The sequence below is a fragment of the Nanorana parkeri genome, unplaced genomic scaffold, assembly GCF_000935625.1.
Source record: "Nanorana parkeri isolate BGI_ZX_2015 unplaced genomic scaffold, ASM93562v1 scaffold29, whole genome shotgun sequence".
NCBI lineage: Eukaryota > Metazoa > Chordata > Amphibia > Anura > Dicroglossidae > Nanorana > Nanorana parkeri.
This window is the reverse complement of record NW_017306297.1, coordinates 857,672-884,992: the sequence shown is the minus strand read 5'-3', so window position 1 is coordinate 884,992 and position 27,321 is coordinate 857,672. Positions and strand designations below refer to the sequence as shown.

At 40.6% G+C, this 27,321-nt stretch overlaps 2 protein-coding genes across 2 annotated transcripts in view; both read left to right on the top strand.

Moving 5' to 3' along the window:
• Positions 1–3,832, top strand: part of LOC108795664 (probable cation-transporting ATPase 13A4) — a 4,779-nt gene extending 947 nt beyond the window's left edge. Inside the window, exons 2-4 of the mRNA XM_018566957.1 lie at positions 398–486; positions 2,115–2,195; positions 3,614–3,832. Coding sequence (XP_018422459.1) covers positions 398–486; positions 2,115–2,195; positions 3,614–3,832 — 389 coding nt within the window. The remainder of the gene's footprint in view (positions 1–397; positions 487–2,114; positions 2,196–3,613) is intronic.
• Positions 3,833–13,777: 9,945 nt separating this feature from the next.
• LOC108796107 (probable cation-transporting ATPase 13A4) overlaps positions 13,778–27,321 on the top strand; it is a 65,161-nt gene continuing 51,617 nt past the window's right edge. Inside the window, exons 1-4 of the mRNA XM_018567515.1 lie at positions 13,778–13,882; positions 17,551–17,724; positions 18,975–19,103; positions 24,613–24,683. Coding sequence (XP_018423017.1) covers positions 13,820–13,882; positions 17,551–17,724; positions 18,975–19,103; positions 24,613–24,683 — 437 coding nt within the window. The 5' untranslated portion in view covers positions 13,778–13,819. The remainder of the gene's footprint in view (positions 13,883–17,550; positions 17,725–18,974; positions 19,104–24,612; positions 24,684–27,321) is intronic.

Genomic DNA, 27,321 nt, shown 5'->3' with positions numbered 1-27,321 from the left:
CGCGATCACCTGTAAATGTACGAGCGGATTCCCCACAAGGCAACTTACCCGCCCCGCGCCCGGAACTGTATGTTCCGGGCGTTGGAGGACCCCACACCGCTCCCGCCCCTCTGCGCCCTGCTGCCCCGAGGCCGTGCCTCGGTGGCCTTGTGGGAAATCCGGGCCTGGCTGTTGGTATTCGTTGGGGCTGGGTGGGCTTAAAATTTTTGTCTGTTGAAATGAGTAGAGATAACCTTAAAGAGTCAGTATGTGCAAATGTGTGACAGATACAGAATATACTTGAGGGTCATTCAGGGGTATGATGTGGTCAGTCATCAAATGCTGCTTGTATGTCCAACCCTTGGCTTTGCTGGTTATGCTGACAGTGTAAATATGATATAAACTTAATTCACCACAGATGCATTTACTGCCGTACTGATAGTCCAGCTTGGAGTCTGCATCTACCTTTTATTTGCTGACATCCACAGTATATATCAAGTGATGGAGGTAAGTGAACCAATTTGTTTTGCAAGCTTTTTAGACGGGAATTCCAGCTTTTGCAATGTTGATTTCTGTAGTTTAGAGTGTATGTATTAAACAGACTTTCTTCTTGCTGGTGCTTACAAAGTACCATCATGATCAGTGAGGTTTTCTCCTGTTAAGTATTAGCGCTCTGCTGCATAAGATGCTTCCCCACCAATCATTAAGAAAAACTATTTTTTTTAAACTTTTGCAGAAGAGATTTCTAATTTCTTCCTCTCCTGTTGACAATGTTTCCAAGTCAAAATTAAAATAAGTGTTTTGTCCTAAATTACACTTTGGAACCCAACTACAGACACATAAATGTGAGTTTTGTACTTACCATGTAATCCATAGAGTTTATTGAGGCACGCACGATTCAGAGGCTATTGGGTTTTACTGCTGTCTGCAGGAGAATTTGGACTCAGGCAAACTAAAAAACAATGACCAGCCTGGTATAACCCACCTTACTCCCTGCATGCCTCAGTTTTGTATTAAAGCAAAACCAAGAGCATAATCATAGACACAGAGGGGTGGGACCTGTGTCTCTCAATGAACTCCAACAAATGGATATTACGGTAGGATCAAAAATCCAATTGTCTTTCTCATTCATTGAGGGACACAGAATTGAGAGACCATTGGGATGTCCAAATCCATCCAACTGAAGGGTGGGAAACAACAACAAACTAATACAAAAAAAAATCACAACTGGTGGGCTGCCTGTGGCTCAAAAAGCCTTCTGAAGGACCTTATGCCCAAACCAGCATCAGATGAGGTTTGAGCATCCACCTGGTAAAACTTATAGAGTGTGCTTTGCTAATCTCAGAAACAAATGCCTGATGCCAAAAGGTCCAAAAAGCACTCATGGATCTGGAGAGTGTGTCTTAACAGCAATGGGTTAAACATGATCCATGAGACCATACACTTGGATGATTATCTATCTGAGCCACTGAGAAATAGGGGAGCAAGAAGCTGATTCTTGGTTGAGGTCAAAATGACCTTACCTTGTCCCTGTGTAACACCTACAAGGCTTCTCTACAGGAAAAAGACACCAGCTCAGACATTGCTGAAAATATGTTGGTTTGGATAGCTACATATAGAGACTGGCACAAGAAGTGAGTAGAGGAATCTTTGATTGAAGAAAACATTATTCTGAATGCCGTTGGTGCCGTTGGTGCCATTGGTCACTGTTTGCCAGTGTACAAATACTTCTGTAGATGTCAACAAGCCCAATAGTCTCTGTATCTTTTGTCCCGCAATGTGTTTGTTTTGAGTAGAGATAGAAATGCTAAGAATCTCTGTCAAGTTGTGTTGCTGTGTGTGAGTCAATTGGTCAGATTGACTTTCATATTTATGCTTCTGACACTGGAACAAGAAATGTGGTGAATAGGGATCTTCCAGACAGGAGAGCACAGGCAGTAATGAAAACCTGTCAGAAGTCCTAACCTTTTCGTAGGCTACAAAAAAGTGTTTACATTGCTGTCTCTGTCCTCATTGCAGAGATTTTAACTACTTCTGCCATTTCATGTGTATGGGGTTTTCCTATTGTTTACTTGTTCCTTGTCACCTTTGTTAACAATAATAAGGTAATATTTCCAAATCTGTTTCTTTTACAGCTTGTGTGTCTACCAACTTCTTGGAGAATCACTATTCTTGTCATATTGATCATTACCATTATTGTTTCATACTTAGCTGAAGTAAGTATTGTACAGGTGTTAAACATCAGATCAGAGATGACAAGGTTGTGCACTATCATTATCAATATATTACGGAATATATTTAAATGTGTGTTTTTGCTGTAAATAGAAATCCTCCGTCTGCTTCTCACCAATCAGGTAGTAAAATGGAGGTGCATGTCCACACCCTCATGGTGCCTGCACTGTTTAATAAGGAAAACATAACATTCTAGATTTTATTTTTAGTGCCAACTGCTGGAAAACTCTGGTATTTCTAGATGATGTTACTTTGAAGAACAATGTACACCACAAGCAGACATATTGCTGTTTGTTTTAGTTTCATTAAGAACCATTACCTTAGATAACCTTAAAGTAATACTGCCAACCATGAAGAGAAGTGGCATAACAAGAAATATGTGTACCCTGAACACAGTGGTTTGTAATAATGTGATCTGCTAACTCTGTGGTATGTCACACCCTTTCTGACAGGAGGTATTAGTGCCATACCTCATATAATATTCATGGCAGCAGTAATCAGCCTATGTCCAATGTTAACCACTTGTATAGACTTTATAAACATGTAAACTATGTATGCCTCAAACTGTATTTCCTAAGCTTCATAATCTGTGTTGAATTGCTTGTGGCCATTGATATTCTCCAGCTTGCTAGTAGTTGGGAAACTAATTACAAGGTGTCAAAGCGTGATTTCTCTGAGTCTAATTGTCATGTGCAGCAAGTAGCTTCTTCCTTCTGAGACAGAGCCAAGCGAAAAGGTTTACTCAGAGTAAACCTTTCAGGGAGAAAATGCCTCTCTCGCGGACGTCAGGGAGCCACTGTCTAATTGAGGGAGACTCCCTGAACATCAGGGAGACTTGAGATCCCTGTGTAAACTGTAGACTTGAAGTGGTTGGGTTGCAAAATGCTGCAGAAGCTCATCAATTGGCCTATGGCCAATTTTGGGTATGGTAGTTTTCTGCGATGTCGCGGGTGCGCGCAATTTTAAAGCTTGACATGTTTGGTGTCTATTTAACCGACTTTTATATTTTACCAAAAACTGGGTAATAATAAATGTTTCCTACAATAATGTTAAAAAAAACGTATTTTTTTCAAAATTTTCAGTAACTTTTCCTAATTATAGTAAAAAATAAAACCCCAGTGGTGATTAAATACCACCAAAAGAAAGCTCTATCTGTCCCCAAAAAATGGTATAAAATTCATTTCAGTACAGCGTTGCATGACGGAATAAACGTCAGTCAAAGTATCGCAGCGCTAAATACTGAAAAATGGCCTAGCCAAGAAGGGGGTCTAAACACCTGGTCTTGAAGTGGTTAAATATTACCCAGACAAATCAGATGATTATGTATGGTTTCATTATTATTTGTGTATTTATTAGTGGTAGTCAATACATTTAATAATTATTTTCAATGCACTTCCCGTAGGAATTTATTGTAGAGAACAGAAAACTTTGGCTGCTAATGAAAACATTCCTCAAATACAAATCGAAGAGTCAGTACAGAAAAACTATCAGAGCAGTGGAAATGGACCACGACTGGCCTCCAATCAACCAGACCTACCGGACAAAACCAGTTATCAGACATTCAGATGACAAAGCACAAGTGTATAACAATCCAGTATTTGAAAGCAATGAATTCAAGTAGAAAAGAGAATAGCTCGTCAAGTTAGCAGCATATTGTGGCAATATATTTAATGTTGTTCTCTACAGTACTTACTCAGTGGACTTCCCATAGGAAACAGAAACTGAATCATTTAAATTTACAAACCTTGGTAATAATGTAACATTTCAGCACAAAAAAATACACTGGGGTCTATTCACTAAGCTGCCGTAGGCAGCCGAGTGAATGACCGACCTGAAGTGAAGTATGCCGAACGCTGTTCGGCTATTCACATCAGCTTGCTTCATGTGGCTTCGGGTCGGCCGAATATGCTCAGCATGTTTGGCCGACCCAAAGTGCAGAAGGAGTTCGACTCAGCCGTTCCAAAATCTGGATCGGCTGAGCCGAACCTCCGGCAGGCTACTCACTGCTGTTCGGCCTATTCTTAAAGATGCCGAACAGCAGTGAGTGAATAGCCGAATGCCGCTGAGCGGCATTCGGCTCGGCTGTTCTGCTCGGTCCCTCAGAGGTACTGAGCAGAACAGAAAAAGAGTTAAAAAAGGTAAAAAAAGTAAATAGAAAATGATTGTGCGGAGCTAGCAGTGACAGCTAGCTCCGCCCAATAGTTTCCTATTGTCTGGCAGCTCTGCTGCTGTCAAAAAAAAACTCTCCCGGGCGCTCTGGGAGCCTCCCGCTCCCGGCCGCCCAGTAGAGAAACACTGCTGTGTCTTTTTTTTCTTTATTCTGACACGAGCGATGTCAGAATAGAAAAAAAAATAATAATTTCCCATTGAAAAGCATTGGTACATTACTATTTGCTGATGGACCTGATGGAGAACTGCAGCAGAGGGCGGGTACAATGCTAGTTTACTATTGGCTATTGCAAATTGAAATAGTCAATAGTCAATAGTAATGTACCAATGCTTTTCAATAGGACATTTTTTTTTCTATTCTGACATCGCTCGTGTCAGAATAAAGAAAAAAAAACACAGCAGTGTTTCTCTCCTTGGCAGCCAGGAGCAGGAGACTCCCGGGGCGCCAGGGAGAGTTAGCTGTTTGGAGATCAGTGTCCCTGGTTAGCAGGTAACCAGGGACGCTGATCGCTCTGCAGGGGGCCTGAGCCAGCCGTAAGATCACGGCTGGCTCCGCCCAGCTGTCAGAAGCAGGCTGTCGGCCGGGCAATGGCCGGCCGCTAGGCTAGCTTTGGCTTTCAACACAGCTCAGCCAAGCCGATGCATATGCGTTCGGCTCGACTGAGCCGCTCGGCCATGTTCGGGAGCTGTACGGGCTATTGTGAATAGCCCGTACAGCACCCCTTCGGTTCTACTGAGCCGAAGGGGTCCTGGGGCCGAAGCTAGCCGAAGGATCGGCCAAAGCTACGGCCAGATCCTTCGGCAGCTTCGTGAATAGACCCCACTGTTCTGTGATCTGAGCTTTTAGTAAGTAAATGCTCACCATTGCATACCTCCAAATAGTTTAAATAGAAATTGTAACATATTATATTTCTTTTTTGAACAGGACAAAGAAGAATTAGTTATATAAAGCACAGATATATTGTTTGTATTGTTGTTTTTATACTGATATGTAATAAAGTGACTTTTTTTCAATATACATTTAAATTGTGTGTTAATTTTTTTACAGCCAATGAAAATATATTGTTTGATGTTATATATTACATTTTGAACTATTTTTTTAAATGCAACTTACTTTCAAAACAAGGGTACATAACACTATTAAAGAAATATTGCAAAACATGCCTTATTTAAAGCTGAAGTGTAGTGTGCACGTATAATACCATTTTATTTTTCAAGATATACCTATTTTTGAGACCCAATTATGCCATTACTGGGTCTGTCTGCTGCTCTTTGCTCTGAGTTTGGTGGAAGGGGGTGGCAGACTCCTGTCACATAGTTCTAGTTCAGATCTTTTTCAAAATAATTATATGAAAGTACTCCTTGGGATCCCTTTAGATGTTCCTGCATCTCCGTGCTGACAACTGGGTGCTGCAGACTTTCTCTGTGCACTCTGCTGACTGGTTGACTGGTTGCAGCAATATCTACAAGATGCCGGGATGTGTTATTTCACATAAAGCTCGTGAACAAAATCATGACAAAGAAAGCTAATAGCTGTGAGAGGGAGGCCAATTACAGTATAGATCAGGGGGAGAACTGATTGCTGAATAATGGAGGTTGCAAAAGGAAGGTGGGCTCGAGATAGCTGCTGCACCTGCAAAGGTTATATTACAGAGATATACATTTACAGGGAATTGAGAGAAATTTGTTTTAACACAGAAATGGATATATTGCAAACATTAAAAAAAGTCAGGAGTTCAGTCTTATATCACTGTTCTGGAATTTTCAATGCACAAAGGGGAACTTTGTGTAAAAGGGAAACATTTACTTTTCGTATGATAGGGGTATCAGCAGGTAGTATGGATGAGAGCATTTTGTGCCCGACTATAATTTTTAAAAGAAAATTACTTTTTTTTTTTCTCTATACCCAAATGGGTCTTTAAAGCAACTCAAATCAACTTTGATACTGTTGGTGAAAACTCATCAGCAAGATTGCTAAATTGAGCATTCATCTGCTTCTACGGCATCACTCCCTCATTGCCCAAAATATGGAAGAATCTCACTTGCCAACAAGTGAGCAGGGGTGAAGTGATGCTTTACTGGTCTGACCAGTGGGGAGTGATGCTGTAGAAGCAGGAGAGGGATTTTTTTTTTATTATTATCAGATAATTTTTATTAAATTTTTCTTTAACCGCTTGAAGACCAGGTGTTTAGACCCCCCTTCCTGGCCAGGCCATTTTTCAGTATTCAGCACTGCGGTACTTTGACTGACATTTATTCCATCATGCAACGCTGTACTGAAATGAATGTTATACCACTTTTTGGGGACAGATAGAGCTTTCTTTTGGTGGTATTTAATCACCACTGGGGTTTTTTTTACTATATTTCAGAAAATTTACTGAAAATTTTGAAAAAAATAGTTTTTTTTCCATTATGTTAGGAAACAATTATTATTACCCCGTTTTTTTTGCAAAATAAAAAAGATGGGACTTCCGTTTCCGGCGCCTGATGTAGCGGACGCAGAGTGCGGAGCTCCCGCACGGCCAGGGCAAAACTAAATATAAAACCTAAATTCAGCAGCCTCCTCTAGCCCATAAACACCGCAAACGCTTGTCTGATCCACGGAAGCATGGAAAAAGATGGGGTCACGTCGGGTTAATAGACATCAAACATGTCAAGCTTAAAAATTGCGTGCACCCGCGAAATGGCAAAAAACTACCATACTCAAAATTATAGGCGACACTTTAAAAGCTTTTACCGCTCATCAGTTTAGTGTTATCAGTGATTGATGGCCGTAGAATTATTGCTCTCACTGCGACGTTCGCGGCAATATGTAACATGTGCAGCCTAATGAGCGCAATCGCTATTTTCGCAGGTATGCGCACCCGACGCATGTTTGCATGCGTGTATGTATGTGTGGCGACTTTTTTTAAAACATTTTTTTTTATTCTTTTGTATGTGTAACTTTAATTTTTTTTGGGAAACTTTAATTATTTTTCCTATTTTTTTTTACTTAACTTTATTGCTCTCACATAGGGGGCTAAGAAACCCCCCATGTGATAGCAAAAGATGTGACAGGTCCTCTTTATGAAGACATCAAGGGTCTCCAAGACCTTTCACCTAGGACCCCCCGAAGAAGCTGATGAAGCAGAGATCTGCTCCATCAGCTTCTTTCCAGCGTCTGAAGCTGGAGAGTGACACAAGATTGCGGGAAGTGATGTATTATACTGTCATCGGAGAGGTGACCAAGGGAGATTGTTTACCGATCTCCCTCTGATCCCCTGTGACAGAGGCACTAAGCTGGTCACAGCAGAGCCCGGGACCAGCGTGACAACAGGAGGGGGGGCAGCGGAGGGAGGGGGGGGCACGGGCCGGCAGCTCAAACAAGCGATCGGCCGGCTCTATAGCTGGCGGATCGCATGTATGTTAACAGGCATCGGTGCCTGTTTTTAAATTGTCAGCAACGCGAGTGGGCGTGGCTGAGTGGACGTCTAAAGACGCCCGCTCAGATCTAGAGAGCTCCCGGCCGGCCGGGAGGTAGTTAAACAGACAATATATAAGAAAAATATATAACAACAAACATAATACAAATAAATAAGAAACAACCAAAAGCAATAACACAAAAATAAGAAACTGTACATCCATCATATGCACATATCGATAAAAGGAGCTAACTAATTTAGGTCAAATCACCTAGGCTCATATACACATTTACATCGCTGATGTAATTAAAACAGAAACAGAAACTTGGAAATGGATTAGTCAACTTATATCTTGAGCTCATATATACGACCCTCATATGTGTAAATATTAATAATAAAAAAAAACCATGAAGAAATTCTAGGGGTCTATTCACAAAGTCGCCGAAGGATCTAGCCTTAGCTTCGGCTGAACCTTCGGCTAGCTCTGGCACCAGGACCCCTTCGGTTCAGTAGAACCGAAGGGGTGCTGTACGGGCTATTCACAATAGCCCATACAGCTCCCGATCATGGCCGAGCGGCTCAGCCGAGCCGAAGGCATATGCCTCGGCTCGACTGAGCTGCGCTGAAAGCCGAAGCTGGCCAAATGGCCGGCCGACAGCCTGCTTCTGACAGCTGGGCGGAGCCAGCCATCATCTCACGGCTGGCTCCGGCCACTTGCAGAGAGATCAGCATCCCTGGTTACCAGCTAACCAGGGACGCTGTCATTCCTCCATATTCTCAGTGTGTAATGACAGATGTCATTTCTGGTTACCTGGTAACCAGGAACACATCTGTCATTCCTCCCCCGGACGCTCTAGGAGTCTAATAGGCTCCCGGCCGCCCGGGAGAGAAACACTTTCTCACAGAAAGGTTCACTCTGCTCGATCGAGCATAGTAAACCTTTGCCTGCTCGGTTTTTTCTTTTTTTTTCTTTCTGACGGCAGCCAGAAAAAAAATCCCCATAGGAAAGCATAGCTAGATTCCTATTGGCTATTTTAATTTGCAATAGCCAATAGCAAACTAGCTATTGCATCTGCCCACTGCTGCTGTCAATCAGCAGAGGAGGACCTGCAGTTCTCCATTAGGTCCCTGTATGGTGATTGACAGCAGCAGAGGGCGGGTGCAATAGCTAGTTTACTATTGGCTATTGCAAAGTGAAATTGCCAATTTGTTATATATTACATTTTGAACTATTTTTTTAAATGCAACTTACTTTCAAAACAAGGGTACATAACACTATTAAAGAAATATTGCAAAACATGCCTTATTTAAAGCTGAAGTGTAGTGTGCACGTATAATACCATTTTATTTTTCAAGATATACCTATTTTTGAGACCCAATTATGCCATTACTGGGTCTGTCTGCTGCTCTTTGCTCTGAGTTTGGTGGAAGGGGGTGGCAGACTCCTGTCACATAGTTCTAGTTCAGATCTTTTTCAAAATAATTATATGAAAGTACTCCTTGGGATCCCTTTAGATGTTCCTGCATCTCCGTGCTGACAACTGGGTGCTGCAGACTTTCTCTGTGCACTCTGCTGACTGGTTGACTGGTTGCAGCAATATCTACAAGATGCCGGGATGTGTTATTTCACATAAAGCTCGTGAACAAAATCATGACAAAGAAAGCTAATAGCTGTGAGAGGGAGGCCAATTACAGTATAGATCAGGGGGAGAACTGATTGCTGAATAATGGAGGTTGCAAAAGGAAGGTGGGCTCGAGATAGCTGCTGCACCTGCAAAGGTTATATTACAGAGATATACATTTACAGGGAATTGAGAGAAATTTGTTTTAACACAGAAATGGATATATTGCAAACATTAAAAAAAGTCAGGAGTTCAGTCTTATATCACTGTTCTGGAATTTTCAATGCACAAAGGGGAACTTTGTGTAAAAGGGAAACATTTACTTTTCGTATGATAGGGGTATCAGCAGGTAGTATGGATGAGAGCATTTTGTGCCCGACTATAATTTTTAAAAGAAAATTACTTTTTTTTTTTCTCTATACCCAAATGGGTCTTTAAAGCAACTCAAATCAACTTTGATACTGTTGGTGAAAACTCATCAGCAAGATTGCTAAATTGAGCATTCATCTGCTTCTACGGCATCACTCCCTCATTGCCCAAAATATGGAAGAATCTCACTTGCCAACAAGTGAGCAGGGGTGAAGTGATGCTTTACTGGTCTGACCAGTGGGGAGTGATGCTGTAGAAGCAGGAGAGGGATTTTTTTTTTATTATTATCAGATAATTTTTATTAAATTTTTCTTTAACCGCTTGAAGACCAGGTGTTTAGACCCCCCTTCCTGGCCAGGCCATTTTTCAGTATTCAGCACTGCGGTACTTTGACTGACATTTATTCCATCATGCAACGCTGTACTGAAATGAATGTTATACCACTTTTTGGGGACAGATAGAGCTTTCTTTTGGTGGTATTTAATCACCACTGGGGTTTTTTTTACTATATTTCAGAAAATTTACTGAAAATTTTGAAAAAAATAGTTTTTTTTCCATTATGTTAGGAAACAATTATTATTACCCCGTTTTTTTTGCAAAATAAAAAAGATGGGACTTCCGTTTCCGGCGCCTGATGTAGCGGACGCAGAGTGCGGAGCTCCCGCACGGCCAGGGCAAAACTAAATATAAAACCTAAATTCAGCAGCCTCCTCTAGCCCATAAACACCGCAAACGCTTGTCTGATCCACGGAAGCATGGAAAAAGATGGGGTCACGTCGGGTTAATAGACATCAAACATGTCAAGCTTAAAAATTGCGTGCACCCGCGAAATGGCAAAAAACTACCATACTCAAAATTATAGGCGACACTTTAAAAGCTTTTACCGCTCATCAGTTTAGTGTTATCAGTGATTGATGGCCGTAGAATTATTGCTCTCACTGCGACGTTCGCGGCAATATGTAACATGTGCAGCCTAATGAGCGCAATCGCTATTTTCGCAGGTATGCGCACCCGACGCATGTTTGCATGCGTGTATGTATGTGTGGCGACTTTTTTTAAAACATTTTTTTTTATTCTTTTGTATGTGTAACTTTAATTTTTTTTGGGAAACTTTAATTATTTTTCCTATTTTTTTTTACTTAACTTTATTGCTCTCACATAGGGGGCTAAGAAACCCCCCATGTGATAGCAAAAGATGTGACAGGTCCTCTTTATGAAGACATCAAGGGTCTCCAAGACCTTTCACCTAGGACCCCCCGAAGAAGCTGATGAAGCAGAGATCTGCTCCATCAGCTTCTTTCCAGCGTCTGAAGCTGGAGAGTGACACAAGATTGCGGGAAGTGATGTATTATACTGTCATCGGAGAGGTGACCAAGGGAGATTGTTTACCGATCTCCCTCTGATCCCCTGTGACAGAGGCACTAAGCTGGTCACAGCAGAGCCCGGGACCAGCGTGACAACAGGAGGGGGGGCAGCGGAGGGAGGGGGGGGCACGGGCCGGCAGCTCAAACAAGCGATCGGCCGGCTCTATAGCTGGCGGATCGCATGTATGTTAACAGGCATCGGTGCCTGTTTTTAAATTGTCAGCAACGCGAGTGGGCGTGGCTGAGTGGACGTCTAAAGACGCCCGCTCAGATCTAGAGAGCTCCCGGCCGGCCGGGAGGTAGTTAAACAGACAATATATAAGAAAAATATATAACAACAAACATAATACAAATAAATAAGAAACAACCAAAAGCAATAACACAAAAATAAGAAACTGTACATCCATCATATGCACATATCGATAAAAGGAGCTAACTAATTTAGGTCAAATCACCTAGGCTCATATACACATTTACATCGCTGATGTAATTAAAACAGAAACAGAAACTTGGAAATGGATTAGTCAACTTATATCTTGAGCTCATATATACGACCCTCATATGTGTAAATATTAATAATAAAAAAAAACCATGAAGAAATTCTAGGGGTCTATTCACAAAGTCGCCGAAGGATCTAGCCTTAGCTTCGGCTGAACCTTCGGCTAGCTCTGGCACCAGGACCCCTTCGGTTCAGTAGAACCGAAGGGGTGCTGTACGGGCTATTCACAATAGCCCATACAGCTCCCGATCATGGCCGAGCGGCTCAGCCGAGCCGAAGGCATATGCCTCGGCTCGACTGAGCTGCGCTGAAAGCCGAAGCTGGCCAAATGGCCGGCCGACAGCCTGCTTCTGACAGCTGGGCGGAGCCAGCCATCATCTCACGGCTGGCTCCGGCCACTTGCAGAGAGATCAGCATCCCTGGTTACCAGCTAACCAGGGACGCTGTCATTCCTCCATATTCTCAGTGTGTAATGACAGATGTCATTTCTGGTTACCTGGTAACCAGGAACACATCTGTCATTCCTCCCCCGGACGCTCTAGGAGTCTAATAGGCTCCCGGCCGCCCGGGAGAGAAACACTTTCTCACAGAAAGGTTCACTCTGCTCGATCGAGCATAGTAAACCTTTGCCTGCTCGGTTTTTTCTTTTTTTTTCTTTCTGACGGCAGCCAGAAAAAAAATCCCCATAGGAAAGCATAGCTAGATTCCTATTGGCTATTTTAATTTGCAATAGCCAATAGCAAACTAGCTATTGCATCTGCCCACTGCTGCTGTCAATCAGCAGAGGAGGACCTGCAGTTCTCCATTAGGTCCCTGTATGGTGATTGACAGCAGCAGAGGGCGGGTGCAATAGCTAGTTTACTATTGGCTATTGCAAAGTGAAATAGCCAATAGGTATCTAGCTATGCTTTCCTATGGGAATTCCTTTTTTTTTTTATGGCAGCAGAACCGGCCCAGCCAATAGAAAACAGTTGGGCGGAGCTAGCTGTCACTGCTAGCTCCGCACAATCGTTTTCTTTTTTCTTCTACTTTTTAAACTATTTCTGTTCTGCTCAGTCCCACAGCAGTGAGTAGCCTGCCAGAGGTTCGGCTTAGCCGATCCAGATGTTGGATCGGCTGAGTCGAACTCCTTCTGCACTTCGGGTCGGAGCATGAGGGCGGAGCATGTTCGGCCGACCTGAAGCCACACAAAGCCACCCGATGTACGGCTGATTTCAGCCGATATACGGCTGGAATCAGTCGTACCTGCCTGAAGTGAATAGCCAAACAGGGTTCGGCTCACTTCGCTTGGGGTCGGTGAGTCACTTGGCTGCCTGCAGCAGCTTAGTGAATAGACCCCCTAGAGTGCCCTTAATGTGTACGATAGTGTAGCCATCTGGACCAGAGTAAAAAAATGTATCTTCACCAATCCCTCTATATTTATAGGTAATGCGTTCACACATTACAATTTTATCTAACTCAGAGATCCATTCGGATAATGAGGGAGGGATGGTGGATATCCATTGCCACCAGTCTCCTAGCGGTAAATAAGTCTCCGTGTATAGCCAATTTGAGGTACGAATCTCTCCAAGGGATATCAAAATTGGAAGCACATAGTAAAAAAAATGCAGAAGCGACTTTTTTTGGAAGCTTTACTTCCACTTTAAACTGATCTAGGCTTATATTAACTTGCACTACAAGTAACCCGAAAAGCAGGTGGCCTTAAGTGGTCTGAATAGGTAGTAAGATTGAAAGAACATCAAAAAGTCTAAACAGTCTGACCAGCCTCTTTTTTTTCTGGCCTCAGACATTAGGTAACGAACATGTATTAGAAAATTGTCCTTTGTAGTGAAGTGTTAACAGGTTTTATTAGATGAGAAAGAAAAGGCTACATCCTCAAACACTGATTGTTTACTGGTGATCTTATCAGCATGTGTGCACTAGCAGTAAATAAGACAAATAAAAGTAAATATATGTCTTAGGACAAAATGCACTGTTCAACAGTGGATATACATTTAATCTTATTTAATGACACATTATGCAAGCCTTATTTTCAAGAACCACCCCATAGTTTGTAATCATTCCCTGAAAAGGTGTGTAATCAGAGGCTTTGGGCGAGTTTAAAATACACGAGAGTGAGTTTAGTGTGGCTCTGCAGGTGAGAGAGGACATCTGTGAGGGCACTGCGAGATACCTTACAGAACTATGGGGACACATGTACAGAATGGCTACAGGGCACTGCTTAATGAAGGCGAGGAGAATGAAATGGTAACTAAAAAAATCTATCTATGTAATTTGTTTAATGCATCATAGTCTCAGCCCTGTACAGTGTTGCTTGGGATAGAAAGGATCAATGCTAAACATACATTTTAATCAAAGAGTTATTTAAATCAGGACTGTATGTATAATTGGATAAATTGAGATCTTATCTTGGGAAAGTTTGGGGAGGAGGGATAAAACTGTATACATTGTCTTATGATTATTGTATCCTATGTAGTATTATTTTCCTTTTGCTCTAATATGTTGTTTGCATGCCAACTTAGAAGATAGTGATCACAGGTTGATTTAGGAGGTTTTTTTTTTTCAACACAAACATTAATGCATGAAAGTCTATTAAGAGAAATGTTTCTTGTTGTCTGTAATGTCCAATCAGAAGCCCTATCTAATTTTTTGACCTGGAATGCAGAATCAGAACCAGAAATGTTTATAGTACAATTGTCATACTCTACAGTTCAGCAACATGATTTTAAGAACTATGAAACATTTTTATTGTTATTATTATTATTATTATTATCATACTGATTTGTTTATTTTGATCTAAAATATGACACTTGGGAATGATCAGGTTATTTAGGGTTACCATAGCGGGTGATAATGTTTGCTTCTGACTTTTAGGTTAGAGTTAAGCAAGAAACTGTAGCAGGGGAGAAACCGGTTGTATTAACAAGAGTTAGCAATTAACCACCAAAAAAGTGATGTTGCTTGGTGATTGGCCAAGTGATGTAAGACGGGGTCAGTGAGAGCCCTAAGCTCTGTGTAAATTTTACTTTGGTAAAGTGAACCTGTTACTTTGCATGGGCAAAGCCCATATTCCCTTTAAGCCTATTAAACTCTTGCCAGGTGTCTGTACCATATTATCAGATACCACAGGCATACTCAGAGAGCCCCGTACACTCCATTATGCAAATATTTGATTGAGTTATGCTCAATCCCACACCTTATTACTGCTACCAAAGTGATGGACAGCCTCATTGACTAATAACATTAAACCATGAGTTTAATGTTATTAGTCAATGAGGCTGTCCATCACTTTGGTAACAGTATTAAGGTGTGGGAAGTAAGAGGGGTAGGTTAGAGTCCGACTTTTCTCTGGGGATTTAAATGTGCATAGCAGCACATAAGCATCCATTTAATGCTATGCACAGACATCTGCTTTTAGTTTAAACATCTTCTCTGGGATAACAATTTCATTACTACCTTTTACACCCCATATACCAACCTCTTGCTAATCACTAGATTATATTAAATAAATAAACTACAAGCCCTTACCTTAAATTGTGGTCACATGCCAAGCCATGGCCAAATTCTTCTTTTATCTAAATTGCAGTGTGGAAGGATCCTATAACCAGTATCATGATAGGCTGTCAGAAGAGTCAAAGGGGTACTCACAGGGTTTTGAAAACTTGAAGAAGTGATGGACAGCAACAAAACAGTTGACACATTGATAAAAATATCAACTGTGCAGCCCATGCATGTGAACAAGGGCCTCTGGGGTATTGGGGTCCATAACAGGTAGGGGTCACCCCTGTCTGTAATGGGTTCCAGATCTTCAGTGGCTATATGACTGTCAGGATACCTTAAGTAAAAATAAGTACCTTGGCAAGATTCCAGGTCTGTGGGTGGTACCTGCATGTTTAGAGAAGCTCCCATTTCAGTTAAGTCTCTAGCAACTAACTTTTTTTGCCTTTTAATATCAGAAACTGTACATACAATTTTTTTTTGTTGAGCTTTACTGAACACATTTCAAATATTTTTTCTCTTGTGTCGTGTGACAGTTGTCAAGTTTACGTGCCGTACAAGGCCAGAGTCACTGGCAATCAACTTGGCAGGGTAGGTGTGACAAGCACAATAAAAAGACAAAATAAAAAATAAAAAAAATACCCTGAGCTAGAGGTGACATCCAACAACACATTGGGGTTGATTTACTTAAGGAGTAGAATAATCACCTAACCTAGTGGAACTGTGTTCATGGCAATCATTCAATCATGTGCAAGTAAAAGTCCTATATTTTCATTTGCCCTGTGCATTTGCCTTTTTAAAGTGAACAACTGTTTACTGGGTTAAGTTAATTATCTAAGTCTTTAGTAAATCAAACCCATGGAGTCAGTGCTAGAGCCATGCAAGTGTTAAGACAGGCAGAGAAACAGCATACAAACAAGTGTATTACCAATTGGAGAGGCAGAATTGTGGTCAAATAGGAAAGGGGTCGATGTAGGTGGCAAACAAAGTCTTGGTCAGACAAGCTAGGGGTCAAGGCAAACAGAAGTGTTATCCAAAGTAAAGGGTAAGGTCATAATCCAGGAAGTTTTGAGATCCCTATATACTGTAGGTATTTATTGAAGTTCATGTGTTAGCTGCAGTGTGGAATAAGTGCATAGTAGCAACCACCAGATGGAGGCGTACGTAATTACAGATCTACATTGCCCACATAAGCAACCACAGACCTGTGTTGCTGCTAGCCAGAATTATTTATTCTATTTTACATATAATATTTTTGGTTTCATCATTCTTATTGCATTTTAAACAAGGTGTTGAACATTTGTGTCACACATTTTATAATGCATGTAGATGTAGCTCTAGGTACAAACCAGTACCAGCTGAAAGTTACAGTAATCCAGTATGACATTTTCTCACTCACTGGTAAAGGCTAAACCATGTTGTATTTGAAAGTTAAAGTTTTACTTGTTTAACTTTAAATAAACATTAACTTTAAATAAACATGTGCAGAACAGCCGAGCCAAATGCCGCTCGGCGGCATTCGGCTATTCTCTCACTGCTGTTCGGGATCTTTCAGAATAGCCCGAACAGCAGTGTGAAGCCTGCCGGAGGTTCGGCTCAGCCGATCCAGATGTTGGATCGGCTGAGTCGAACTCCTTCTGCACTTCCGGTCAGCCGAACATGCTGAGCATGTTCGGCTGATCCGAAGCCACACGAAGCAAGCCAATGTACGGCTGATTTCAGCCTGGAATATGGAGCTGGAGGATCTCAGAGATCAGGGCAAAAAACCTATTCCAGAAGCCAACCAGTTTTGGGCACTGCCACCAAATGTGGATCATAGAACCCTGCTGATTACATCCTCTAAAGCATAAGGGGCTCGTGCCAGGGAACATGAGTGCCAATCTAACTGGAACCTGGTACCATCTCGAGAAAACTTTATAATTAGCCTCCGCTAGGGAGACATTGGGGATTCCCATCCTCAGCCTTGAGACGCACTGTTGCCATTCATCCAACGAAAGGACAACCCCTAGGTCGGATTCCCATGCAGCCATATATATGTTAACTTCGTAAATGGCCCAAGTAGAGCAGCATATATTGAGGATACCCCCCCCCCCCCCCCCATCATACACCATGTAAAGGTTCACCTGGACCTTGAGTTCCTCAAATGGAATCAAAGTTTTGTTCAAAGCCTTGGTGATTTTTTGTTTTGCTGTCATGATATTAGTAACATGTAAAATTAATTGCTAGTACAACCAATAGGCTTTCTGTTTAACAGAGCTTTAGCTGTGTTCTTTTCAGATGGATCACTTACATACAGTATTTTACTGTATATAGGCATTTACTAGTAATGATTGTTTGAAGCACCACTGATTAATAAAGACTATGTTCATCTATACAATATTTATACAGAACTAAACTGCTATTATTTTTTTTTACAGGAAATATTTGGGTACAGAACAGTGAAGTGGAAAAAAGTACTATGTATTGCTGGGCAAGTGTTTACTCTAGGAATACTTTGGCTTCTATTTTACTGGAAACCTGACTGGAATGTCTGGGCTTGTTGTATACCCTGCACTCTGGAAGAGGCTGATGTTGTGTTTCTTAGAGCGACTGTAAGTAGTTTGAGAGTGTATTGTGTCTTATAATAGTTAATCAGAGTGATACTGAGTAAATAATATGGGAAGTCATAGATCTTAGGACACTTACTTTTGTGGCTTCTTTCAAGTGTAAAGTGACTTAACAATTATTAAAAAAATATGGCTTCTTTACTGCTGACTGGCATGATGCTGGTTCCAGAGCATTATGTTGTAGCATGTGGATTAAAGCAGTTACCCCCAAAATAGTTTATAGGTTTTTAGACTTCCCAGCCCACTGCAGAGTGGTGCTCATGGACTGAAATAATGCAAAGTGATGGGAATACTGGAGGAGCCAAGTTTTTAAAGCAGCGGATCTCTTGCTGAAAACCAAGGAGGAACATATACTGTGTTCCCTGTGGCCTTATGCTACAAAACATCTACACATCTACAAAATCATGCTTCCTTTAATCAGTTATCATAATATCAAAAATTGAAATGGCAGTTTTGGCTTATTCAATTGCAATGCATGTGCTTTGGGTCACAAGAGCAGGCTGGAAGTCTCAGGAAGAAGCTTGAAGAGCTCCAAGCCAGTAGGTGGACTTCATAGTTCTACATGCTACAGGGATAACAATACCATTATTTAAATATGTGCTTTGCTCATAGTGTCAGATATGCATATTAATAAGGTAAAATAAAATTAAACCTTTTATTATGGTAATGTAATATTAAAAGCAGGTACACAGAGGTGACTGCACATACCTGCAGATATCTTGGAGAGTGAGTATCCCAGGAACCTTATGTTGCTTGAACTACACACCAACCAACTAAGTACAACTAGTGCGCCAGCACCCCATCAACCTACAGTAACCATCTGGGCACAGCCTCATGGTCTTCCAGCTGGTTCAGCACTTGGCTATACTAGGCTAAAAAAGATATTGAGAGAATGTTATTTAATGTTTTTTTCACCTAGCAAATGTTGGTCGCTATGTTGGGCACAGCCTACCTTGGAAATAAAATTCACTGTGACACAGAGAGTGAATGTGAAAAATCAAATCTTGATAAAAAATGAGTAGATGTTGGGTAAATATATCTACGGAATCAATGAATAAATACACCCCACTTTTTTCAATTTAAATTGCACATGGTTAGATATTTGCAGTAAACTCTGCATCACCTTGTTCACTAAACTATATAAAGATTCACTCTGTATATTAATTAATGAATCAACCAACCCCATAACTCTGTTTTACTACTTTTGAGTGGCTGATATTATTTTTCCCCCACAGGATGAATTTAAACAATGCTGTAGAAAAAATGTTCGGTGGACCTATATTTCTGAAACAGATTCACTAAAGTGTGCTGCCGTGGATAGCAACTGCATTGTTAACAAATCAGTCATTACCGCAGAAATGAAAGTAATTATTATAAAAAGTATTGTTTTTATTTGTCTATAGTACACCACCTCTATAAAGTACATATGGCATCAATCATTTTTAGTAGGAGTACATTATGTCATACATAACAAACATCAAGAGCATACCTAGGTTTATTGCCACCTGAGGTGGACATTTTTGCTGCCCCATCCTCCTCCCCACATGGCAAAAACAGATGCCTCCAGCAGTAATCTTACTGATGCTGAGTGTAATAAAAAAGCAAACATAAAGTCAATGAGCAGAGCTCACTGCATAGCAGCCAAGAGCTCTGCTCATCAGGCTCAGTGTTACTGAGTAGTCTAGGACACTGCATCTGCCTGGGTGATAAGAGCAGGGGCCGGGCAGCGAGCTCAGTAATGCTGAACCTGTAGTCCTTCCAAGCTCAGCATTACTGAGCTGCACTGACAACAAAGTGTCCAAATGATAATTCAGTCTCAGTGCTGCCCCCAGCAATGCCCCTTTGGGTGCTGTCTAAAGCAGCCATCTCACTGGCCTATTGGGAGACACAGCCTGACACGCATACGAAAAGTCAGAAGTGATTCAAGTCTTTAACCACAAAGCTGTAAAAAATAGAGCAAGAGACATTTTATCATTTGGACATTAAATAGGCTGGAATGCTCATTGCAAAATTGCTATCTAGGCTTTATAGGAAAATATTTTCCTTCCTTTTTGTGTGTTTAAAACTATACATATATATATATATATATATATACAATGACATTATTTTACTTATAATGCATTTACTTTGCAGTTGATTAGCCCAGTGGATATGTAATACAGTGTAAAGTAATTTTGAAGAAAATCAGTGGCAATAGTGTTGTGAAAGTGGGCCTGTGACTGTTTATTATAATCCCCTATAATATGATATCTGCCTGGAGATCCTTTACCATTGCAGGGCTACTTTGAGAGAAGTCACATCACTGAGTTGTAAGTCTGATAACAATACATTAAGAGATCTGTGAATGCTGATACGACCTGAGGGGATCATTCACATCAATTTGGAGGTCTTAGAATCTAGTGTGTGACGTTTTCATAGGTGCAGGGTTCCACATGGTGCAGAGTGACAGTGCGCATTGGAGGATATTTCATATTCATGTACTTTTTTTGTGGACTTTTGAACTTTTCTGCTTATTGGGCTATTTTTAGTAAATTTGGAGAACATTTTGTATAGTTAAGTTACTATTATCTATATGTATGTATAGCCTGTCTGGCAGTGCATGAGTCTTGTCCCTCCTCCAGCCAGTGACTGGACAGTGAAAGGAAAGAAGCAGATGGATGAGCTCTCTATCACTCAGTGCTGTACAGAGGCTGAAAGAGACTCATACCAGGCCAAATTCAGGTGTCTGTACTACTTTTATTTAAAAATACATTTAATTATGTATTATTGAGTACATATCTGCATTCATTTGAATCCTTTTTATCTGCCTAAATTTCAGCTTTAAAAAAATGTAACTTAATTTACAGACTTCTCAGCCTATAGATAGGTGTCAGGCACATGGGCATACAGGTCTACATACCAGGTGTACCAAGCTGGTACCAAGAAGAAGGGGTCCCTGTCCCTGTTTTTTTCATTTTTAAAGGTTTTAATTTCATGACGCTGGATAAAAACATAACTTCAGTACAATGACTTCAGTTCCCTACAGATGTTGATCGCATTTTTATTTATCCTAAAATTGCATTACTTTTGGCATACTGTGGGTGCAAAATGAATGTGGCAAATTAACTGATGTTAGCAAAAGCTATTAGACCCAATGGAATGTCCAAGGAAATCTGGCCAGCAAATGTGTTTTTTTTTAATATGGTATTTATCTCCCTGTCGCACGAGTGACTAAAATCTTGGAGTTAAGAAAATGTATTTTCATTTGTACCTTCATCAAAATTCCTGAAAAGATTAGAGTATTAACAAAGTACATAGTTGGCTTGGCTCTGCCATTGATTTGGGATAAGTGTTGTAGGTTAGGATACTGCTGCTCGTTAGCACCTAGGTAAAATGTCTCCAGCCCGTTTGTTTTAGGTAGTCTAGGTACAGATTGTTTGCTGTGCTGTTATGTTGCAACAGGGTTTTATAGAGGTCAGTGGAATATGGATGGAGACTACAATGTACCATCTCGATGCTTGCTTTCAATTTTTCCTCCCCGGTGTAGCCAAGGCAATAAACTAATTTTAATTTTGTAGTTAAAGACACAGCTTTATGTGCATCTCTGTAATCAGAGGTTTCTTCTCCATACACAGGTACCCAGGTGCTTGGTATTAACACTAAGCAAGAAGGTAAACTTTCACACCAGTAATTAAGTGTGTGGCTAAATTAGGTCCTTCCTTTTGTGGTGATCGAATATTTTTGTATCATGAACACTGCAACATTCTATCAGCTTAAAATGAGAAATCAAAGAGACATGCTAGTCATATTGATAGATCTGCCACTGTCTGCATAACTGCCATTATCTAGCTAAATATCTGAGTCACATAGTAAGTTTCCATTGCTGATAATGTAGTGAGTGTTTTCGCTCTAATTAGTCATAATGTCTTAATTAGTGTTCTCACTGCATTGCCACGTGAGAAATAAACCAGTGTAACAGTTCTTGCCAAGCTAGCAAACAGAATCTCAAGTGAACTGGAACACAAACACAGTTTACCCAGTCTTACCTAAGTCTTGGATGTTTTCCCAGCATTGTACTTCTGAATGAATGACTGCAGTATGAAGCTTAAAAAAGGGATTGCTCTCCAGAAATCATCTGGTTTAACTAACTACTAACTAACCATATGTAAAAAGGAGGGTGGAAAGAAGCGCTGCAACCCTGGGATATTGTGGGGATAGATAACAACTTTAAAAACTTTAAAAACAATACTGGACTGAAAACTCACTGTTTGGGTGGACCAGATGAGGTCTTGCAAATCAGGAGAAAGGCTGTATGGATCGCTCAGCAGTGTCTTCGGGCGATCGGTGTGGATGTGGTAAACGGGCCAAACGTAGTAATGGTGGACATAGTATCATTGCATAACAGTTGTGCGCTCGCCTTTTTTACCGTTTTTATCTTACTAACTAACCATAGCATGTTTTCCTATAGGGCACAATTTTTTTTTTATCTCTCATTTTTGTAGGGCGAATAAAAAAGGCATTAGAAAAAATAGAAAATATAACTTTTTCCAATATTTCTCTCCTTATGCTAGTTTTACCTAACTTTGCCACTCCAGATAACAACCCCTATATATAGACCTTAAACTTGCATTCACACCTGAGGAGAACAAATATCTGGTTAATTTGAAGCTTTTTTTGCCTGCTTTTGCATGTTTTTACATGAGTAAATGCACCCTTTTAAAGGCAAGCTTTTTGCAAGCATTTTTGCATATTGGCTGAGCCGCTCGGCCATGATCGGGAGCTGTACGGGCTATTGTGAACCGAAGGGGTCCTGGAGCCGAAGCTAGCCGAAGGATCGGCCGAAGCTACGGCCACATCCTTCGGCAGCTTCGTGAATAGACCCCTTTGTGTATCAAGGTTCAAGTGTTTTTGTGTTGGTCAATGGAAACAGTTATAGAGGTAGAAAACAGTTCTTCGGGTGCCAAAACATGCACACTTGTGTGGTACATTTACAGCCGTTTCCATTGAAGTCATTCGGGCCAATTATGTGTGACACGGCTACAAAAAAAGCCCATGTGCCTTATGAGCTTTGAGCATGTAGAGATGTGAACAGCCACAATAGAAAAGAATAGACTTCTAATGTTGAGTGTTGTTGCACCTAGGGAAATCCACAAAAACACACAGCAAAATGCTCAGGTGTGACTTGGAGGCTAAAGTAGCCTTTCTCAACCATTTGACTATGGAAGAAATATTACAAAAAATATTAGGTCTAGGGAAACCCCTGAAATAATTTTTAGATCTACAGCTCATAGTGCCTTTTTTTCATAATACATTTCCCTTTTGAATGAGAAACATGGGCCCTTTTTTTTTTTTGCTGCACAAATTGAATAAATGGCTTAAATAAGCTACTAAATATATTCCTTATTACAGAACAAGTCTAATTGAATGTGCCTAACTACCACTAGCTATACTATGACTTGGCTACATGAGAACCTTCACAGATAAGCAATAGATCACTATTAGGGTTAGTTCACACCATAAGCAGTGCGTTCCGGTACGATTCTGGCCTGGAACGCACTGCCTCGCATTGTGGCCGCCTCACTTTTTTGCCGGGCAGGAGGAGGCGTAGCGGGCCATTGAAGTGAATGGCACCGTAGCCACGCCCTCTGGCCGCAATGTGATCGCCCGCACGGGATCGCAAGGCACATTGTGCCTGCAGTGCGGTCCGGTGCGATCAAAATAGAGCTTGCAGCATTTTGATCGCACCACACCGGACCGCACTGCAGGCACAATGTGCAACACACATGAAAGAAACCTACGAGAACATGGAAATGTTGCTGAAGCACATCCAGTACAGCAAGTACAACTGGAATATCTGTGGAGATCTGAAGGGTTCGTTCACACCAGATGCAGTGCGTTCCGGCCCAATTCTGTCCAGAATGCACTGCATCACAATCAAAATAGTGCTTGCAGCATTTTGATTGCACTGGACCGCACTGCAGGCACAATGTGCCTTGCGATCCCATGCGGGCAATCGCATTGCGGCCAGAGGGCGTGGCTACGGTGCTATTCACTTTAATCGGACCAGATTGCACTGCTTATGGTGAGAACTAACCCTTACAGTGACAATGCGGATGTGCTATGATGTATTGTGCAACAGATTGCTTTTGTAGTAGTATCAGAAGCCCAGAATCCAATTCAAGATTTGCATATTACACACCACTAACAGCCAGTGGTTCCAGAAAAAACACCGAGGGGGCATGCTGCAGCTGCTTGAGCCTTATGCCGTTATAGAGTAGAGTTGTGGTTGAGAGCAGTTGCAGCACTTTTTGAGAACAGCATTATAGGAAAGAGGTTAATAATGTTTTAAACATCTTAAATACACTTACCTGAAGCAAAAAGAATGTTATATGTCACAGTAATATGAAATCTTGTTAATAGCGATGGAGTACTACAACTACATTTTGCATTTAGAAAGCTCTTTGCATTGGTTTACTGAATAAGCCTAATAGCAAGTGGGCAAGGTTTTCTAACAAATCTGAGAGCTAGATAAGACTGGCAAACCCAAATCCTGGCATACAATAGTGAATAGCTCAGTCAGACAAACCAGTTAAATGCGCAATATAAAATATAACAAATGGTACATGTACTTCCAATGGTGAAAAAACTGCCAGTGATTGGCAATTCAATATTTGCCAGTTTATAAACATGCCACAAAGTAGGAAAATGTCAATAAATAAATTGATAAGCATTAAGAACAGCATGTACTTACACCATATAATTGGTGACAACAGAGGATTAAATGGGTGTGTCTAAGTCAACGGAAATATATTTGTGTATATGCTGTGCGTGTGCTAGTATTAAAAAGAAGTTTATGCTTTATTTTTTCATATTTATGTTCTTTTATTTTGACAGGTTAGATGTATTTGGGTGCAGAAAATCAAGTATGTCTGGTTACACACAGAAAAAAGATTTCAGAAATCTGGGTATGTTATAGTATACAAGAAACTCTTGAGATGTACATGATAATTAGCATACATTGGAACATATGATTGGCTTACTTTTAGATTTTATTGGATGTTGTCTTGCACAGGACACAGTTGACCTTATTTAATTAGGCAATACAAAGGGCATTTAGAAGTCATGACTTAACTGATCTGACTACTCTAGACTGATGGATTACTGTCCTTTACACATCTTTACTATAGGCACTCTAGATGACAAAAAATTGTTATTGTCTCTTTACAATTCTACATGAACACAAAGGCAGCATTTAACTCCACCTTAACACAATACTTATAATAGTGTTTACTATCTACTCTACAGTATACTATTGAGTTGACCATGCCAACAAAAGAGCTTGTCTATCAATTTTGCTTTGCAAACCACTAACAACTTATTATTAGAACAACTGTAAGCCATAGCCTTTCCTAAAAGTGTATCTAAAGCCAACACTTGTTTAGCTTTATATAGAGTGCTGAGGGATTAGACAACTGGTTAGGTTTTTATTGCTGCCTGTGTCCCCTTAGAGAGATTAAGGGGAATTATTCCAAAAGGGGAATCACTCCAACAGGGATACTTGTTCCAGTGACTGCTGCCTAAGAGGGGATTTGCCTCACTCCAGAGATGTTTCCTTTTACTTTCTATAGTGTGTCCTGTGCAGGAAGGAAAAGGAAATCTCTCCAATGAGGCATAGATGGTAAAAAAAAAAAACCTAAGTGGGGTTTTAATCATTTTATAGTTTATTAAAAAAATGTTTTGGTTTTAGATATGTAGAGCCAAAGGAAATCTCACCACTCCAGTTCCTTAGCCGCCATCAGGACTCCCCAGGTGCTGGTCTAATAGGTGCATCTCCACCTTGGAATGTAGTAGTATAAAAACAGACCGCACTATCCAGAGAATTCCAATACTTCAAACTGTATTGAAAATCACAGCAAATGCAGTGTAACAGTGGATAAAGGTGTATAAAACGGTAAATACCAGCACCGCAAGCCCCCAACCAGCTGCAACCTCTGAAGTATTGGAATTCTCTGGATAGTGTGGCCTATTTTTATACTACTACATTCCAAATACCAACAAATACCAGCAAATACACAGCAAATACCAGCACCGCAAGCCCCCTACCAGCTACAACCTTTGAGGTTGTAGCTGGTAGGGGGCTTGCGGTGCTGGTATTTGCCGTTTTATACACCTTTATCCACTGTTACACTGCATTTGCTGTGAATTTCAATACAGTCTGAAGTATTGGAATTCAAGTACACTGTTACACTGCATTAGTACATGGTTACACTGCATTTGCTGTGAATTTCAATACAGTCTGAAGTATTGGAATTCAAGTATTGGAATTCAACCTCTGAGGTTGTAGCTGGTTGGGGACTTGCGGTGCTGGTATTTGCTGTTTTATACACCTTTATCCACTGTTACACTGCATTTGCTGTGAATTTCAATACAGTCTGAAGTATTGGAATTCTCTGGATAGTGCGGTCTGTTCGTATAATACTTGGATTTAGATGTACTTTAAAGTAGGGATTCTTGGCTGCTAGTTTACAGTGGTTGAAAAAGCACACCAGAAAAAAAATATACTGCAGATGGTTACCTTTTAAAAGCATTCAACAATGTCCACAAAAGGATAATACTGCATATCAAATGTCAGCATAAGCAATACACAATGTCGATATGATAATATGAGAATATCACAATACAGGACTGTATCCATAGTTGATAGGAACAGGCTTGACAAAAGGGATGTATTTTGCCCCCTAAATGTTGCCTATTTCTCTGGTTCCCTGTCATGGTATTGGTAATGCATATTAAAGTGGACCTTTATCCCCCTTTGACTAAAAATTCCATGAGAATACATCTCTGCATGCTGATATGAAATTATCTTACATTCATCAGTTAAACAAACATATTTTCATTTTACTCACAATTACTAGTTTTCCACTTCCTGGTTCTCTTTGGCAAAAGTGATGCAATCATGCCCAAGTGTTGCATCCTGGGAAGGTCATCAGCAGAGCATTGCTAGGAAATCTAATCTGTAATCTCATGAGATCTCAGGGAAAGGCATTTTCCTCTCCAGAGATGATGTGCATGGTTACATGTCCTAGTCACATGTGCCAGAGTTCCAGGAGGTAAAGGGAGATGGAATAATCTGCCCTTAGTAAAAGTGGCCACTGTGAGAAGAATGTGGAGGAAAAGAAAAACAAGGTATGCAAAGAATAAAAAATCTGTAATTATCTAAATGTGTTTGTAGATTGCCATTACTAAACATGTGTAAAGGTGCATTTGTTGTTATTTTGAGGATATGGGTATAGTTCCTCTTTAAGAGATTTTTGGTTTGTGTACACATGCATATAAGTTAAACACTATTGATCTACTACTCCTGTATTGGGATATGCTGATATTATTATGTCCTCCATTTGAGCAGTTTTCTACATTGTGTATTGCTCATGTTGACATTTGATACCTTTTGTGGACATTGATCAATGCTTTCTCATATAAAACACCCTTCTGCAGAATATACTTTTCTGGTGTGCTTATACACTATATACGGTACATAGGTTCTGGGATCCATGAGATAGGAAATATATATATATATATATATACATACTGTATATATATATA